Genomic DNA, 16,660 nt, shown 5'->3' on the forward strand with positions numbered 1-16,660 from the left:
GTCCTCAGTGTATCCCTGTGTGACCTCCCCGATGTCCAGCTAGCTCTGACCACGGCCCATTTGCTCTGGTTCCTCCTCGAGTCCCTGGTGCTGGGGCTGCAACCAGGGGTGCTGTGGCTGTAACAAGGGGTGCTGGGGCTGCAACCAGGGGTGCTGTGGCTGTAACCAGGGGTGTTGGGGCTGCAACCAGAGGTGCTGGGGCTGCAACCAGGGGTGCCACTGTGTCACCTGCTGTCTTTCCTGGGGGCAGGGGTGGAGATGGCCGTTGCTGAGTGGGGACAGAGGGCCACATGTGGCCCCTGCCCACTGTCCTTTCTGGAGATGCAGAAGGAAAAGGCCATTTGCAAGTGGCAGGCTGGTGTCACTCCAGGGTGACCTCTGACCTTGTGAGTTCTCCCACCCCACCCCCCTGCTTTTAAAAGAGTCTCCCGCTAAGGAAGCATCTGCCCTGCTGCATTTGGAAACTCTTTCTTCTTCCACACTCCCAGATGAGCTGGGTGTGGTTTGTTGGGGTTGAGGGTTCAGGGAGGGCTCAGCTCTGTCCCTCAGGAGACACGTTTAGTGGCCTCCTCCCAGGTGCCTCACCTGACGGTAGCTCCTTCCTGCACCCCATTCCAGCTGGGCTCTTGGGAGAGGCCCTCGTCGGGGAGACTGATCACCCCACCCTGCCAGGGGCTTCCTTCTGCAGTGACAGGCCATGGGGGGAGGGGTCATTCTAGACCTTTCCCCCAGAAAGGCTGGCCTTGTGGGGACAGCAGGTTCTCAAAGTGGAAGGGACAGGGCATGACAGGTGCCTGCATCACCTGGAGGCATCTCAGGCATCCTTCCCTGGCCGAGAAGGGGCCAAGGGGTTGATGTTTGGTTTGTCTCTTTGTGAAGAGACACTCTCAGTGTGAAGGGAGAATGCACACGCAGCCCTCGATGGCCACCCCTGCCCACGACGTTCTAGAACCTATCTCGTGGAGCATTTTGGCTGCACGCTGCTCGCAGGAGTGAGCGCGGGCGGTCGATGTGCAGGTGGCTGAATCCGGGCGTTTCCTGATGTCAGAGGTTCTCCCCGACCCCGCAGACCCGCCGCTCATTCACTTGGCCTTTGAAGCAGGCACAGCGCCCTGCCCTTGAGTTGGGTCAAAATCTCTCCCAGAACCTCGAGAGTCATGGGCTCTGGGGCGGCGCATGTTCAGTTAGGCCACCAGGTAGCTGCTCCTCATAGACACGGGGAAGTCGGCACGCAGGCCCCCTGTCTCTCAGCCTGCTGCTCCGGGAAGTAGCGCCTGGTTCCCATCCTGACTTCTTTGCTGCACGGTCAGCGCCAACCCCTCTCACTCACTGGCATAAATTATTTAAATGCATGAGTGCCTGAGCTTTGCAGGGACAGCGTGGTGGCCAGAGGCCCCAGGCAACAGGACCTCTATACCCATGAGTTTGGTGGCATTTCAGTGGATGTCTGGGACTGTGGGCAGAACTGGACGCGTAGACCGAAGCCCCCAGTCACTAGTATTGAGGCTGGGGAGACCTGCATGGATCCTGGTAGTGACCAGGAAAATTGGTGGGAGGGACATTTTTCCACGGCCTGGTGCCCACGTGTGTTTCCGTGGCCGGTGCGTTGCCTCTGAAAAGCAATCAGAGCACGGCCCTGGGCACCCCCACTTTCCTCCTGCAAGGTCAGGGGCCCGGACCTGTTTGTGTGCTTGAGGCCCAGAGCACAGCCCCATTTGTGGGCTGCTGGGGTGACTCAGGTCATGTTTTCAGCTCCTAACACATCCCTGCAGCCATCAGCTGCCCCTCCTGCAGCGGGTCTGGGAAGGTGCATGAGCGGGCATGGAAATAAATTCCTCACCGACGGCTGCTTTCAGCTGAGGGTGGGATGAGGCCCCTGTCAGGCCCTTTGGAGTCCTTGGCCCTCAGACCTCAGACCCCCTGTTCTCACTGCCTTGAATCCACTTCCCCATGCGTAGGTTGGGGCCACAGTGTCTACCAGTCGCACGACAGGTGCTGCACAAACCACCCTGCTATGGGGGCCGTGGTGTCAGCCGCCCAAAGTGAGGGGCTGGGTGGAGCTGGGCCTTGTTCAGGCCTCTGCCAGTTAGAGACGCTTCCTGAGGGCATTGGGACGGGGCCTGGAACCCAGTAAGCCGAGAGGGCGAGGATGGGAACTCCCTCTCAGCCCCGCTGCCACAGCCTGGCTCTTGGGCCACACTCAGTGGCTCTTGGTGCTTTCTCAAGTGCCGTCCAGAGTCCCCAGCCCCCACAGAGGGGCCCAGCCACATCCTCCAGGGAGGGAACTGGGACAGCCCAGGTTCTCTGGCCCGGAAGAACCAGATGCCAGAGCACTCCTGTGCAGGGACGAGGAAGCACCGCCCAGTGTCCCCAGCCCATCGGGCAGAAGGGCCACTTCTCCGCACCCAGGTCATTTCTGGCCTTCAGGATCTTAGCTGGACAGAACAGCGGGGAGAATCTGGTCTAGATGCCTCATCTTACAGATGGGGAAACTGAGACTCGGGCAGAGGGGAGTGATCTGCTCTGGGTCAGGCTGCTGCACAGGGCGGAAGTGAGGAGCCAGGCCTGGCATGGCCAGGGTGGGACCAGCCCTACCCTGTCCCCCAGGGGTCTGTGGGATCCTTGACCCTAAAGGACCAGGGTCACTGAGTTCTTCCTCCTGCCTCCAGGCGGGGTTCCCCTCAATCATCCTAAGTTTGGAATCTTTCCATTAAATCCTTCCCCCTTTCAGCTCCTGCTCCGTGGCCGTGTCTGCCCTCGGGAGATGATGGCATTTGTCCCTCTTCTTTTTAAGCCTGGAATTTAGTAAATGCCTGATCCAGCCTACGGTTTATTCCTTTTGTTAATAACAGCGTTATTGAGCTGTCATTCACACACCGCACAATTCAGCCACCGGGAGTGTCAGCTGGGCGGCCTCTCCTACCGCTGGAGCTGAGCAGCCGTCACTGCAGTCAAGGTTAGAACGCGTTTATCCGCCGCAGGAGAAACCCCTGCCTGTCGGCAGTCAGTCCCCAGTTCCCCGCTCTCCCCCAGTCCCCACCCAGCCTAGGATTTGGTTTTCAATAGCTGAGTTTTCTAATCCTGTTTTTAATATTTTGGAGACACTGGTGAATTTTAAAGAACTCTAATCCACTTTTTACTGGAGGAATGGGGTTTGGTGGGGTTTTTTAGTTTTTTGGTCTGACCTTTATTTTGAGATAAAGGTCATGAAAGAGTCTCAAAGTCAAGGGAAGACCATGGGTGGAGCCACAAATCATTTATCTCCGCCCTTCCCGTCTCCAAACACTGTGGGGCGGCCCCAGCAGCTCTAGGTGTGCTCACCTGTACCTGGCTTCAGGGATGAGAGTAGAGAGGGGTCAGCATCCGCCCTCCCCCACTCACACCCCCACCCCCTCATTCCTCCACCCACCCCCACCCCAATATCCCCCAGGGTGATTTTCAGAGTCCTGAAATCTGGAGCCCAGAGTTCATCTGAGACCCAGGCTGAATGAACAGAGCCTCCTTTGTGGGAAAGCAGGGCCCGGGCCCTCTGGGGACACAGCACGGAGGTGCCCTGCAGGCTGCAGCTACAAGCCGCTCTGCCTTGAGCCCCCTGGCCGGGACACAGCCCCGTGATTCCTGGGGCAGAGGGAGGAGGGTCCGCTGCAGCTGGACTGGCATTGCCAGTACCCCCAGCCCGGCCCAATACCCCCCAGCCCGGGCCCTCAGCTTCGCTGTCCGCAGACGGAAGCACTGGGGTTTCTGTAGGTTGGTGCGGTGCAGACATGACATTGCCAAGCTGTGGGGCCAGCCGGGCCTGTAACGTGCGACTCTGGGCCAGTGTTCCTTCCATCTCACTGGCAGCGTGTTTGGTGGCCAAGAATGTGGACGCTGGGCCCAGGCTGCCGGATTCGGATCCCAGCCTTTAGCCCTGGCACATTAGCTACGTTCCCCCCCCCCCCCGTGCCCCAGTGTCCTCGGCTGTGAAAGAGATGAGGACAGTCCCTGAGAGCGGTTGGTGGCACAGAATGATTCCCTTCCTAAAGCCTGCACAGGGTCCGGCGCTGCGGTGTGTGCCGGAGAGCCGCTCCCACGTTCCGGGACTGACAGGTGCCACCGGCCGCGGCTGGTCCAGAGGGGCAGAGGGGCCCGTGGGGAAGAGCAGGGTGGCCAGGGTTCAAATCCCAGCTCCTGCTCCTGCTCCTGCTCCTGCTCCTGCTCCTGCTAGCATGCACCCTGGGCAGTGATCTAGACTCTGTCCCTAGTTTCCTCATCTGTAAAATGGGGATGATGGCAACAGTATGTCTCTGTGAATATTAAACCCTTCATAAGCAACCGCAGTGCGGATTAAATGAGTTAGTGTTTGCAGACGGCTCTCTGTGTTAGCTTTTCATAGGAATTTAAAATGAAAAATCAAATGATTGGGTTTTTATTGTCTCTCCGTTTACTGGAATGAGTATCAATGGATGGCAGTGTTGCCCTTGTCGCTAGTACCGTTTGCTCTGGAGCCGGGCCGTGCTGACCTGCGGTTCTCTCTCTCCTCGGTTTCCGCAGCCGAGCCGCTGCCGCTCATGGATCTGTGCCGCCGCTCCGTGCGCCTGGCCCTGGGGAAGGAGCGGCTGGGGGAGATCCACGCGCTGCCGCTGCCCGCCTCTCTCAAGGCCTACCTCCTCTACCAGTGACGCACTCCCCGGACCGCCAGCGCGACAGCCACCTGGTGCCAACTCACTGAGCCACCCGCTGCGGGGGCCGCCGCACCCACGCCTTGGACCAGCGTCGCAGCCGTGGACGGAAGTCCCTGCTCTCCCCTTCACCCTCCCTGGCTGCCTCCGCCAGGCAAGGACCTATTGCGACACAGGCTCCTCTTTCCCCCTCCGGACACTGGCAGAAGGCAGTGTCCCTGCATGCCGTAAACAGCCCCTCCTTGACAAGAGACTCAGAGGACAAACTCCTGCTAAAGGCCTACACTGAGCTCCGACCTGCTCTCGGAGTGGGATGTGAGCTACGGCCCCCTGGGGGTCCCGGGGCAGTGCCACCGCTCCGAGAGCAGGGGACCAGGAGCGCTAAGAGGTGCTTAGACACGGGCCGGCGCCAGGCCAGGGGTGCCCAGCCCAGCCGGACCACGCCGCGGCAGATGAAGCTCAGGACATCAAACACTCACCACGGACACCAAGGCAGAGACCAAGATTGGACCCTCCACAGGCAAAAGCACCCAGCGTCCATCCCAGCTGCTGGTGCCCCGTACCCTGTATTTATTCTTTTAACAAATAACAAAAGCCATTTATTTATTCCATTTAGAAAGGAAATTTTGTTTCGGTCACTTCTCTCTGGCGTGTTCCGTTGCTTCCCTCCCACCTGCACCCTCCCCGGGATGTGTGTGCCTCACCTGTCGTCCCTGTCTGGGGCGCGTGTGCACGTGGGCACAGGCACAAGGGGGTCGTTGTTTCAGTCCCTTGACCTGCAGTTTCCAGGGATCTCTGCTCCGAGTTCCCAAGCGGGCCCCCGGGGGAGAATTAGCCTCATGTGCAATATGGTGTCTTGGGGAGCCCCCTGAAAGGGCGGTGGCAGTTCCCCCATGTCTCCAGGTAGCCACTTACCTCTCGGGCTCATATGACTTTGCACGTGGTCAAATTTCTTTACTCTTCTATGGGTTTTTCGGTGTGGGTTTGATTTTGCTTTTGCTTTTCTAGCTGAAATTTCCCAAGTGCATCCTCAGAAACAATGGGTGTGCCAGAAGACCCCCAGAACTAAGAAGGGGGAAGGAGAGGGTCTCCGTCCCCTGAAAAGCCATCGGCAGGGTGGGACAGGGGAGATCAGGAACAGACAGTCGAGCCTCACAGAAGCCAGCGTGGGTCTCTGCTAGGCACCTGGCCAGGGCCCTGGGCCGGGGGGGAGGGGGCAGCCCCAGGTCTTCACGACCCCCTCAGAGCCTCCAGAAGGGCGGCACGGCTGCCAGCAGGAAAGGGACACCTTGTCCCCAGCACCTGCCCCACGTAGCATCTCCAGCCCCTGCCACCACCTTCGCCATTTCTTTGATCTTGAAGTCAACTCTCTCTGAGTCTGGCTCTGGTTCATTTCTGCACAGGTACAATAGATGACTTTATTTGTTTAAAATGTTTAATATATACACATATATATTTGTCCGTAAAAATTATGTTTTAAACAGCTGCTATAGGGTACCTTTGTAAAAAAAAAAAAAAAGAAAAAAAAAGGAACTCTTCCAGTGGAGTGTATTTTTTAAAGCACAAAATTGGTGCCAAGGCCGGGTGAGGAATGTAAATGACCTTCTTATTCTGAGGGTTTTTTGTTTTTTGTTTTTTGTTTTCCTTTTTGGGGCAGGGGACCTTACTTGTAAGACTTTTAAAGATGTTCCTCGCCCCTGCTTCAGGGCGGGTCACCCTCTGATGAACGTCACCCTCGAGGGAGTTTGGAGTGTTCAGATCCCAGCTGTGGCCTTGACCCAGCCGGCCCAGGGACTCGAGCTCTCTCGCCCCGACTCCCCCGGGGCCGAGACCCCCACCTCTCTTCCCTATCGGCCCAGAGCCTTGTGGCTTGTACAGTTTTGAAACTCCCGGTCTATTTTATGATGGTTGATAATAGTAACCTAATAAATAAAGGAACGTTTTTAAAACATAAAGCCACTTTTGAGTCCCTCCTTTGTGCCCTGGGGGAGGGGAGAGAGGCACAGCTGACCCCTCCTGGGTCCCCCCAGCTCCGCAGCCCGGTTTTCTGCAGATGACGGCTGACTGCCTGCGCCCCGACACCCTCATCCCTTGTCAGAGGCCGGCAGGTGCCCGATCTAAGGGGCCCTGCTGAGCCGGACAGAAAGTGACTCTGACATTAACGGGCGCCCCTGGTTCCTTTGTACTGTTCCCACGGGGGCTTCTCAGGAGCAGAGCGTGAGTCACCGTGGGCGTCCTCAGAGTCCAGGCTCTGGGCGCTGGGGTAGGGGGTGAGGGGGCGCAGATCCTTGTATCCCTGGTGCCAAGCGCACAGCAATGCTTGATGGGCCTCAGACGAGTGAACCCTCCTGCCAGCAGAGAGGAAGGGAATTCTGGCTTATTTAGAGGATCAATGAGCGATAAAGTGAACAGTCAAGAAATTTACTAGATGCAATCCCACGTCATGACAAGTTTGTGAAGAATTGTCCAGAGTGCATTCAGCTTGCGGTGGGCATGCTCCATTCTGAAGGCACGGCAGGCTCTGACGGCGCTGTGAGAAGTGCCTGGTCTGAGGGCCCAAGACCCCGAGCCCCAAAGTCCCATGTCGCCTTCTCTAAGAGCCTCCCGGCCAGCTGTCCTCAGACCACCTCTATGAGCAGCACCTGGGATGGGCTTGTTAGTAATAAAATGCAGATCCCAGGGTCCTGCCTCAGTTGGACCAAATCAACATTTCTGGGGCCAGGCCCAGGAATCTTCATTTTCCCAAACTCCCCAGGTGGCCTTGCTTAAGAGAGCTTCAACACCACTGTTTGTAACTGTGTCTGCTCTTAATCTTGCAAAGTTGCTGGGTAAAGGGAAACCGCTTCCACGTGTCGGTGGGTTGGACTCCTGAGTCAGACCTGGGTTCAGATATTGGCTTTGTGGCCTCGGACACAAGGACAGGCCAGTCATCATAGCACCTCTCTCATAGGAGGGCAGCAAGGTGAGATGAGGCTCTCAGAACAGGGCCTGGCCTCCTAGCAAGTGTGCAAACGAACGCTGTAGGAGCCCGTGCACTTCTGGAAAACGGCGGTTCCTGGACTGGGACTTTGTCTTTGAGGATGGACCGAACATTTCCAAGCCAACCTCCTGATAAAGATTCCTTCTCTCTCCCCAGGTAAAGTCTCCAAAGGTCAAAGCGGGCATTGAGAAGGGGGTCCCCTGGGTGCTTTTCCCAGACACGGTGGGAGGAAAGGGGTGGTCTGAAGTTATTTTTAGGTTGGAGTTCATGTCTGGGTTGCAGTTGCAACTCCGGCTTCCTTTGAAGGGGGCGGCAGGGGAGTAGTGGGGTCAGGCCCGGGGTTGGGGGGGCACGGGGAAAATCAGGGCCTTTGTGCTGCCAGGAGACTTCTGGGGGAGCAGGGTTTTGTGCTGAACGGAGCGGTATTAATAAAACCATCTGTGCAGACTCGGCCCATGTGGTTGTAATTAGTCCCCTGCCTTTGAGCAGGTAGCAGGCTCCCAGGGCTTGGCCATAGATGGGAAGAGCCCTCCCGTCCCACCCTTCTGCACACAGCTTCCCTCCCGCCTTCCCCTGCTCCTCGGCGGGATGAGGAATGTGGACTTTACTGAACCATAAACTATGCTGGGGGAGCTGGGGAGCGGGCCGAAGACAGAGCAATTAGTTCATGCTCCAGTCCAGACACCCAAACATGGTTGGATTCCAGCTGCAAGGAATATTTGAAATAAATGAGCTGCCCAGGGCCAGGAGTTTGCTGTGTTTTCTGCGCGGGGCCATGGCAACCAGGGAGGAAATCGTGAGCTGGGGATTGGACTCTAGGATCAACAAATGATGTCCTGGCCGAGCAAAGCCAGAGGAAGCCTCTCACGGCTCTCCTAGGGTTTCCCAGGACTCAGCTGCTGGCAGGCAGGACGCGGCCCGACCATCCTCCTGGTGCACGAAGACCTCTGTCCTGTCCTCTGATTTTTTTTTTTTTTTTGGTAAGAAAAGAGAAAACGAACTCTTCTCTAGAACCTTTCTTCTTGGGCCAGAGGACAGCTGCTGCTGTCGCTGCCAGTCTGATAATGGTTTTCCTGGGCAGAGGAATACCGTCAGCAGAGAAGCCCAGGCTGAGGGCAGCTGGCCGGGCAGGAGGTGGCACCGACCTTGCGCTGAGTCTGTCTTCCCGCTCAGACCCCGCTCGCAGCCTCCCCCATCTCCGTGACGGCATTTGAGGACAACCCTGGCGGCTGTCCCTAAGGATGTGTCTTATGAACATAGATGAGTAACAGGACCTTGCTGGGGGGTTCTGCCTGATGTTCACAAATGCCCCCTGCATCTGAATCACCAGGGGAACTTGGGGTTTGGGGGGGGGGAAGCAGAGAAAAACCCTCCCAGCAGGGCCACACCTCCCGGAAGCTCTCACGGAGATTTCCCACGGCCCCGGTGCAGGGCGTGGGGACGAGGCTGTCCACCCAGGACTGTGCCTCCCGTCTGCCCACGTCTGCCCGTCTCTTTGCAGCCTAAGCAACGTTCCACTCCCCTCTGCCACCTACACCACCTTTCGAAAGACTTTTCAACCTTGCCAGTGACTTCTGGTAGGCACAGTGGCCACGCCAGGGCTCCGGAAATCTACAGGTGGAATGAAGCCCGGCCGAGAAGGGAGGGACCCTGGCGCTCCAGTCTGGTCCGCGTGTTGGGGCTTCGTGATGGGACAGGGGCCTGGGCTTGGTGCCAGGCCTCCCCGTCACTGCTCAGGACGGTGGCTCTAAACTCGTGAGCCTGCAGCCTCCGTCCATGAAATGGGAACATCGCCTTCCTCCCTGGGCGCCGTGGAGACGCCACACGCTCAGGGCCAGGCACATTGGGGGCCAGTCCAGCGTGTCCCCACCCTGCCCTTGATTCACGTTGGCATCGCACTCACCGTTTCATCGGTGGTCAGTACATCCTCAATGCTGCACAGCTGTCCCCTCTACCTAGTCCCAAACGTCCAGGGGGACCCCACACCCACTGAGCGTCACTCCCATTTCCCCTCCCCCCAGCCCCTGGCAGCCACCGAGCTCCTTTCTGTCTCGACGGATCTGCCTAATCTGGGCATTTCATAATCAGTGGGATCCGACAATATGTGGCGTCGGTGTCTGGCTTCTTTCACTTTCAATCGGCGCTTCGGGGAGAGATGTCCCCGGCGCCCTCCCCGTCACCTCCCTGCGTCTTCATTTCCTCAACTGTCAAGTGGGAAGAATATTTCCTCTTCTTAGGGTTGTTGTGAGGATTAAGTGAGCCACGTCTGCAAAAAACAAACGCTGTCTGGTTGCGAAGAGTGGTCGCTAAAAACAGCCCGTGGGATTACGCCTCACCCCCTGGTGCCCGGGGACCCCGGTTTATCCTGCTGAGCTCGCCGCGTCATCTTGTCCGTGACAACTTTCAGGGGGGGGGTGCATCTTGCAGGGAAGTAGACTGGGCCCCGCAGCCTCAGTCCCTCTGGAGGGAAGGAGATCCGGTTTTCTAAAAAGCAGTCTGGTAACCAGGGGTAGCGGGCGGCGGGCTCAGCCTCCCTGATCCTGTTTCCGAACTGCGTTTGTGTCCTGGGGCTGCCATAAGCAGGTGCCACCCACCGGTGACTTAAAACAACGCGATTCTATTCTCTCTGGGCTCTGGAGGCCAGAAGTCCAAAGTCAAGGGGGGCAGGGCTACGCTCCCGCCGGGGGCTCCAGGGGAGGGTCCTTTCTGGCCTCTTCCAGAGCCTGCTCTGGGCATTCCTGGGCATGTGGCAGCGTCACTCCAGTCTCTGCCTCTGTCTCACGTGGCCCCCTCCCCCGTGTCTCTGTGTTCCTATAAGACATTTGTCATTGGACTTGGGGCCCACCCCGATAATCCAGGATGATCCCACCGCAAGATCCTCGATGATACCTGCTGAGACCCTTTTTCCAGATAAGGTCACATTCGCAGGTACCCAGATGGGGACACAGACATACATTTCATGGGACCGCCACACAATGCGCACGCCTTTAGGCAGCATTTCACAATTAGCACCCAATCCTAGGGTGGCCACGAAGACATATGAACAATGCAGGTGGGAAACAGAGCCCAGTGCCAGGCCCGTGGTGGCTGCTGCCACACAGGCCAGGTGTCCCCTCGTTGTTGACAACACATCGTCTCCCTGTCGCCCCAGTCTCTGACAACCAGCCTCACGAGACCAGATTTGTTCTAGAACTGATCAATGTCCTATGAGGTAAGTGCCCAGGGTTTGCTTGGAAGCCACAGGGCCAGGACCAGGCCAGAGACCCGTTAGTTGATAGAGGACTTGGACTCTCTCCGATCACCCTCTGCCCGCCGGCAGTGAGTGGGTCCCGAGCCTGGGAAGGGGAGGCGCTACTCAGGCATTGGAAAGGGAGCTGAGCCCTGGAGATGGTGCCCCGAGTGCCAAGCTCCCTCCATCTGTCTTGGGGACGAGAGGCTGTAGCTTCCATCCCTGCCACTTCGGCAGCTGGGGCTGCCCTGAGCTGATCGTACAAGGAGATGGAATGCGCAGCCTGGGCTATTTAAAGAACGAGAGAGGCTGGGGGCTTGGCAGGGGCCCGGCCAAGCGGGGGTGCCTCGGGTCGGCACAGGGCTCCTCTGTGCACATGGTTTGATTTACAGGAGGGCCGCGAGTGACTCCAACTTCAGACAGAGAACTATTTGAAGCAGCTGCCAGATGTTGTGTCTGAGCTGGGCTTTTACAACTTGCTTACTGGTTAGCAGCCTGCCTCCCGCCGGAGTTCAGCTCGCCCCGGCGGGTTCAGGGCCCTGGCACTGGCCCACAGGCCTTTGCTCACTGGGCTCTCGGCTTCTTCCCGCTTAGCCCTTGCCTGTTCTCCCTCCAGTGCAGCCAGGGTGGGAGCCTGGTTTCCAAAGCATCCCACCTTCCAGAGTAGCAGCATAGCCCTAAAGACATCTTTCAGGCATCCTAACAATGTTCTGGAATGTTTTGTCTGAGCTCACTGCTGGACCCTCTGACAGGGGCAGAGACTTCACAAACAGCTTTGCAATGAGGCACCCCTTGGAGCAGACCCTCCACTCCAGGGCTGTCCCCAAGCACTTGGGTGTGGCCTGGGAGATGGGATGCAGACACGAGTAGGTCCTGTTCTTCCATCCTACTCCCTCCCACTCGTGTCACTTTGGCCACCTGATGCCAGCTTCTTTAAATGGACCATGGAAGGCCACAGGGGACCAGGGTTGGGACCACAGCTCGGCCAGGAGCTTCTGAAATGTTCCCAACCCTCTGGGAATCCTGATGACCCAGGAAGTCCCAGGGAGGCACCAGTGGGACCAACCTGTGGATCGAGGCCACTGTGTCAGGCCAGGCCAACCCCGTCATGGTGGGCAGAATTTCTCCAACATGAGATATCTGGGGTTCACTTGGAGTTGGGGGCTGTTTCTCAGCCCCTCCCCCTGCCAGGAGGGGCACATGGCAAGAGGCACATGACTCAGTGTTCACTTCCTGAGGCCACTTGGAATGGACTTCTCAGAAGGTTTGCTCTGGGGCAAACGGGTGACCAGGGAAGGGGGCAGGCCGGGCCGGGCTGTGAGGTGGGGGGGGGGGGCGCGGGAGGGAGGAGATTGTGTAATTAATCTTGTTGCATGTGAAGAGTGCACTTGTGTCCGTCCAGGAATCCCGAATGCGCCAAAGTGGACAAAGTGTTCAGTCCCCTCCCAAAAGCGCCAGAAATGTTTTGTCCGCTGGGAAGGAAAACATCCTCTGCCTGCGCTAGAATTTGGCTCTGCCTCTCGGAAGACTCCTCCGAGAGCCGTGTGGGAGCAGAGGGGCCCGGAGGCTGCCGGGCAGGGGTGGGGGGCAGCGAGCCCTGGGGACCCTGGCTCCCTGGGGTGCAAGGGGCGATGCCTCCAGCCTGCGTGTGTGGCAGCCTGGAGGAACTTTCTGCATCCCTACCCCAGCCCCGTGCCCGTTTTCTGTTTTAAAATCACCCAAAGAGTCAAAAAGAGCAAAGACCGTGAGCCCTTTCTCCAGAGCCCAGACGTGGTGGTGGGATTTGGAAAGTGCCCAGGCCGGGCCACTGCAGGGGTGACGCCTGCAGAAGTGTGAACAGTCCCAGGTCAGCGGCTCTGGGGCGTGGACTCAGAACGCCAGCCGCCTCCGTGACTGTGGCTAGTTGCTGCCTTAGGGAGCCTCAATTTCCGATTCCACAAGGTGAACATAAGGACGCCTTCGTGCCAAGTTCCTCGTGTCTCCAAGGTCATGTGAGGCCCGGGTGTAGGCAATGCGTTGAGAGGCTGCAAAGCCCACACGTGCCCTGCCCGGGGTCTGATTATTACAATAGTTACTTGCAGGAAAGTGGGAAAGACAAGTGCCCTCCACATGCCACCCCCGCCCAGAGAGACCCCTTCCTCTGGCCCAGCAGCTTCTCCTCCTGGGCCTCCTGCAGCCACCCCTAGAAGCTGGGGCCCCCCTCGGGCCACCCCCACACCTAGCTTCCTGGAAGAACGAGCTGAAGGTGTCACACCCCCTGGGGGAAGCAGCCCAGCCCAGACTCACCTCTGGAGGACAGGCCCTCTGGGACAGCCTGGCCACCTAGGAGGGAAACAAGCAGCCTTTCCCCTCGGGGTAGCACCCACGCCAGGAAGCCCCGTACAGGTGGGAGTCGGGGTGCTGCTGCATACCCACGGCCTCCGTCGTCCCATTTGGCAAACATGTCCTGACACCCTCATATGTGCCAGGTGCACATGGCATAGAGATTCAGACTCAGAAAACCAAGGAGTCCAGCAGGTGGGCACAGACCAGCAAGCAGGGGAGATGGGGCTTCAAGTGATGCAGAGGAGGGAGCAATGGACTCTGCTAAGCAAGCAGGGCAGGAATGCCCTAGCAGGGTTTTGAAGGATGAATAGGAGTTTGCCAGGGAAAGAAAGAGAGTCCATTTGAGTAGGTTCCTCTATAATATGGGGGCCTCATTAGGTGATTCTTTGTAGGATACTGGGAAAAGTGTCTGGCACATAGTGTCACTTAAGGGTTGGGTGATGCAGTAATAATAATAATATGTTATCTAAGCCCACAGCCTCTCTGCCTCCCACAGGCAGTGCCTTGAAGGAGCCTTACACCCAGAACTTTGGGAATCCGGGGTCACTTACTCTGCTTGAGTATAGAGGTTCTTCCGCCTCTAGGCAGCTCCCACTCCAGGCTCTGACTCCGAATTCCCACCGGTGCTCCAGTTTCGGAATCCACCAGCAGTCTCTATTCTGAGTGTTTTCCCCCGGGAAGCCAGCCCCTGCCTCTCGTGAGGAGAGCCTGGGCCTGCCTGGGTGGCTGTCTGCGCCCCGCCCCCTTTGATGTCGCATTTTTCAGGGAGCAGGCTGCTCAGGGCCCACTCAGCACGGTGCAGGGCGGCCAGTGCAGGGTGTCCTGGATCCCGACCTCTCCTGTGCCTGGAGATCAGCCCCTTAGGCACTCCGGGGTGCCGATGGGCCAGCCCTGCAATGCTGTCGCCATACCCTGGAGCGTGAGGGGGGGACAGGGCCCCAGCACCCCCCAGGCTCCCGAATGGCCAAGAGCAAATCGAGGCAGCCTCCCTCCTAAAGTGGCTTTCTGGGCAGGCGCCCAGGGGGAGGTGGAGTTCGAGCCTCCTGAGGGTGGAAGTTTCAAAAACGGATGCTAGTGGCAGACCTGGGACTCCGATGGAGGACAAAGGCTGCAGCTCTGCGCCCTGTTTGTGATCCTAGCAAAATGCCCCCACCTCCCGGAGCTGCCACATCCACCCTCCAAAGTGGGCATGATCATACATAGTACCTGCATCTTAGCAATAATGCAATCCTGCCAACCTGCCCATGCGGCAAAGGCACTTTGTGTGTGTGAACGCGTGTGACCCCTTGGCAGCGCTCTATGGTGGCTGCTGCTGTGACTCAGAAGCCCAGGGAGGCTCATTCACTCGCTCAAGGTCCACAGCTTAAAACCAGGCCTCCCTGGCACCAAAGCCCATGCTCTGACCCCATGCGGCCCGCCCGCCTGGGTGGGTCCTGGGCTCCTTGCAGGAGGCCGGGGCTTCCTGAGCCTCTTGCTCTCGTTCACTGGGAGTTCTCCCCTTGCTCTGGGAAGGGCGCTGTGTGGGGCCCTGGGTGTGACCCCTTGGCAGCGCAGTGAGCCCTGCCCACAGGGTCTCCTGCCACAGGAACGACCAGGTCTGACTGGGTCGGAGCCCCCTCTGTTCCGCCCAGCGCCGTGTCCACACAGAAGCCCTGAGCTGCAGCTGCTTTGTCCCCTGGGAAGGGCTGGGTCAAGGCCACCCTTGCTGCCTCCCCTCTCTTCTCTTTCCCGGGAACTGACATTTGGGCTCGGATTCCTGAGAAAGCCACAGAGAGGGGAACTTCCCGCCAGCCCCCTGCTCTCACTTCGTTCCTGCAATCGGCAAGCATTTGGGGCTCACCCGCCTTGGGTCAGGCCCAGCACCAGGCTCAGAAGGTAGAAAGGGGAAACGTGAGTGACTGAAGAAGCAGCGAGCTGACGCCACTTGCCGACACAGGTGAGGCCCTCACTGTGTGCCGGAACCTTCCTAGCCCCCTTTTGCCTTCCGTCCGTGTCGTCCTCACCCTGAGAGAGAGGCCCCGTCCGTGCTCACCCCCACTTTGCAGTTGGGGACCCCGAGGCTCAGGGCAGCCAGGCACGTCGTCCAAGGTCACATGGACAGCAGGGCCAAGCCCAACTTCCCGGGGCTCCCGCACCTGCTGCGCTCAGCTTCCGGGGCCCAGGGAGTGAGGGCGACACCTGCCGGCTTCCAGGACCCTGCTCAGGGCACAGGCCACCAGGGCTTCCCCGGGTGCGGACATCTGAGATGGTTTCCCGGTGGGCCGGGGAGGGGAGGGGTCCAGGTGTCCGCCTGCGTCCTCCCGGCGCGGGCAAGCGTTTGGCTGCCTCTCGGTTCAGACAATTCGGGAGCCTCCAGTATTTCTCTCGGGACCCAGCGTGTGTTTCCATGTCTGTCCAGAAGCCTCTTGAAGACAAGGCTGAGTCTCGGCCAGGCCACCGTAAGTGCTCAGCGTGTGTTCGGAGACTGAGTGAGCAGAAGAAGGAGCAAATGAACAGAGAAATGAACTAACAAGGTGGTAAGTGAGCGACCAGGACACGTGACTCCTCCTCGATCCATCACCCAGGGCCTGGCTCCCCCTGGGGCCCAGATAACTGGAGTGACCAACAATGGCCTTGGTGGCAAGGGCAGGAGCCCAAGGAGAGGGCAGCAGCTGCCCGCCCTGGCTCCCGGGCCCAGGGGAGGCCGAGCTTTCCACAGAGTCCAAGCTGTTCCGGAAGGCCCGTCCCAGCCAGGGTGGCCCCTCTGTCCCCTCCTGCAGCTGCGCTCTGGTTGGCGCGTCCTGCAGCCTCCCCGCCCGCATCTCATCGCTGCCCAGGGGGCACCAGCAGCGCCCTGCCGGCCTCCCTGAGGCCACATCTCTCCTTGTTTTCTCTGAAAACATTCCCGTGTCCAAAACAAGCGAGGACAATTGACCTAGCTGAGGTTACCTTGGTCTTCCTGGCCCAGTGTCGGTTCCCAGCTTATTTTTATGAGCTGTTTAATCTGCACACTGTCCTCTGTTCTCAATAAATGGGGCTGCACATTCCAGGATGGCCTCGAATGATAACACCAGCTGTCTAGACGGAGGCCGGCCCACTGACACTATCATAAATAAAAACAGCTTTGTGTTCCAGCCTCTCGCCAGAGCCCGGGGAGGGGCCCGCAGACGCCCCGCGGGCTGGCAGCGACACAGCTCGCCCGGTCTCCCTGCCTGGCTCTGCCCCTGCCCCAGGCCCCCGGGGAGCCTGGCAGAGCTCGTGGGCGGGAGGGAGGAGGCGGAGGTGTTCCCAGAGGGGCCTTCTGTGTCCCGAGTTGGCCGAGCAACCCCTCCTTGGTGCGGCCTGCTCCACTGGGCCTGTGGGTGCTGCGTGGGCAGCAGACGCCCGGGGGGGTGAGTTGAGGCTTTAACTTTGGACCCCAAAGTCAGTGCTCCACCCATTGTTCCTGGGCCCATGTCTGGGCTGGGAGAAGCTGCAGGACCCAGG

At 58.8% G+C, this 16,660-nt stretch overlaps 1 protein-coding gene across 1 annotated transcript in view; it reads left to right on the forward strand.

Moving 5' to 3' along the window:
* SPSB1 (splA/ryanodine receptor domain and SOCS box containing 1) overlaps positions 1–6,616 on the forward strand; it is a 67,791-nt gene extending 61,175 nt beyond the window's left edge. Inside the window, exon 3 of the mRNA XM_075993810.1 lies at positions 4,534–6,616. Within this exon, the coding sequence (XP_075849925.1) occupies positions 4,534–4,661 (128 nt within the window). The 3' untranslated portion in view covers positions 4,662–6,616. The remainder of the gene's footprint in view (positions 1–4,533) is intronic.
* Positions 6,617–16,660: the final 10,044 nt, after the last annotated feature.

Source organism: Microcebus murinus, chromosome 2, assembly GCF_040939455.1.
Source record: "Microcebus murinus isolate Inina chromosome 2, M.murinus_Inina_mat1.0, whole genome shotgun sequence".
Lineage (NCBI taxonomy): Eukaryota > Metazoa > Chordata > Mammalia > Primates > Cheirogaleidae > Microcebus > Microcebus murinus.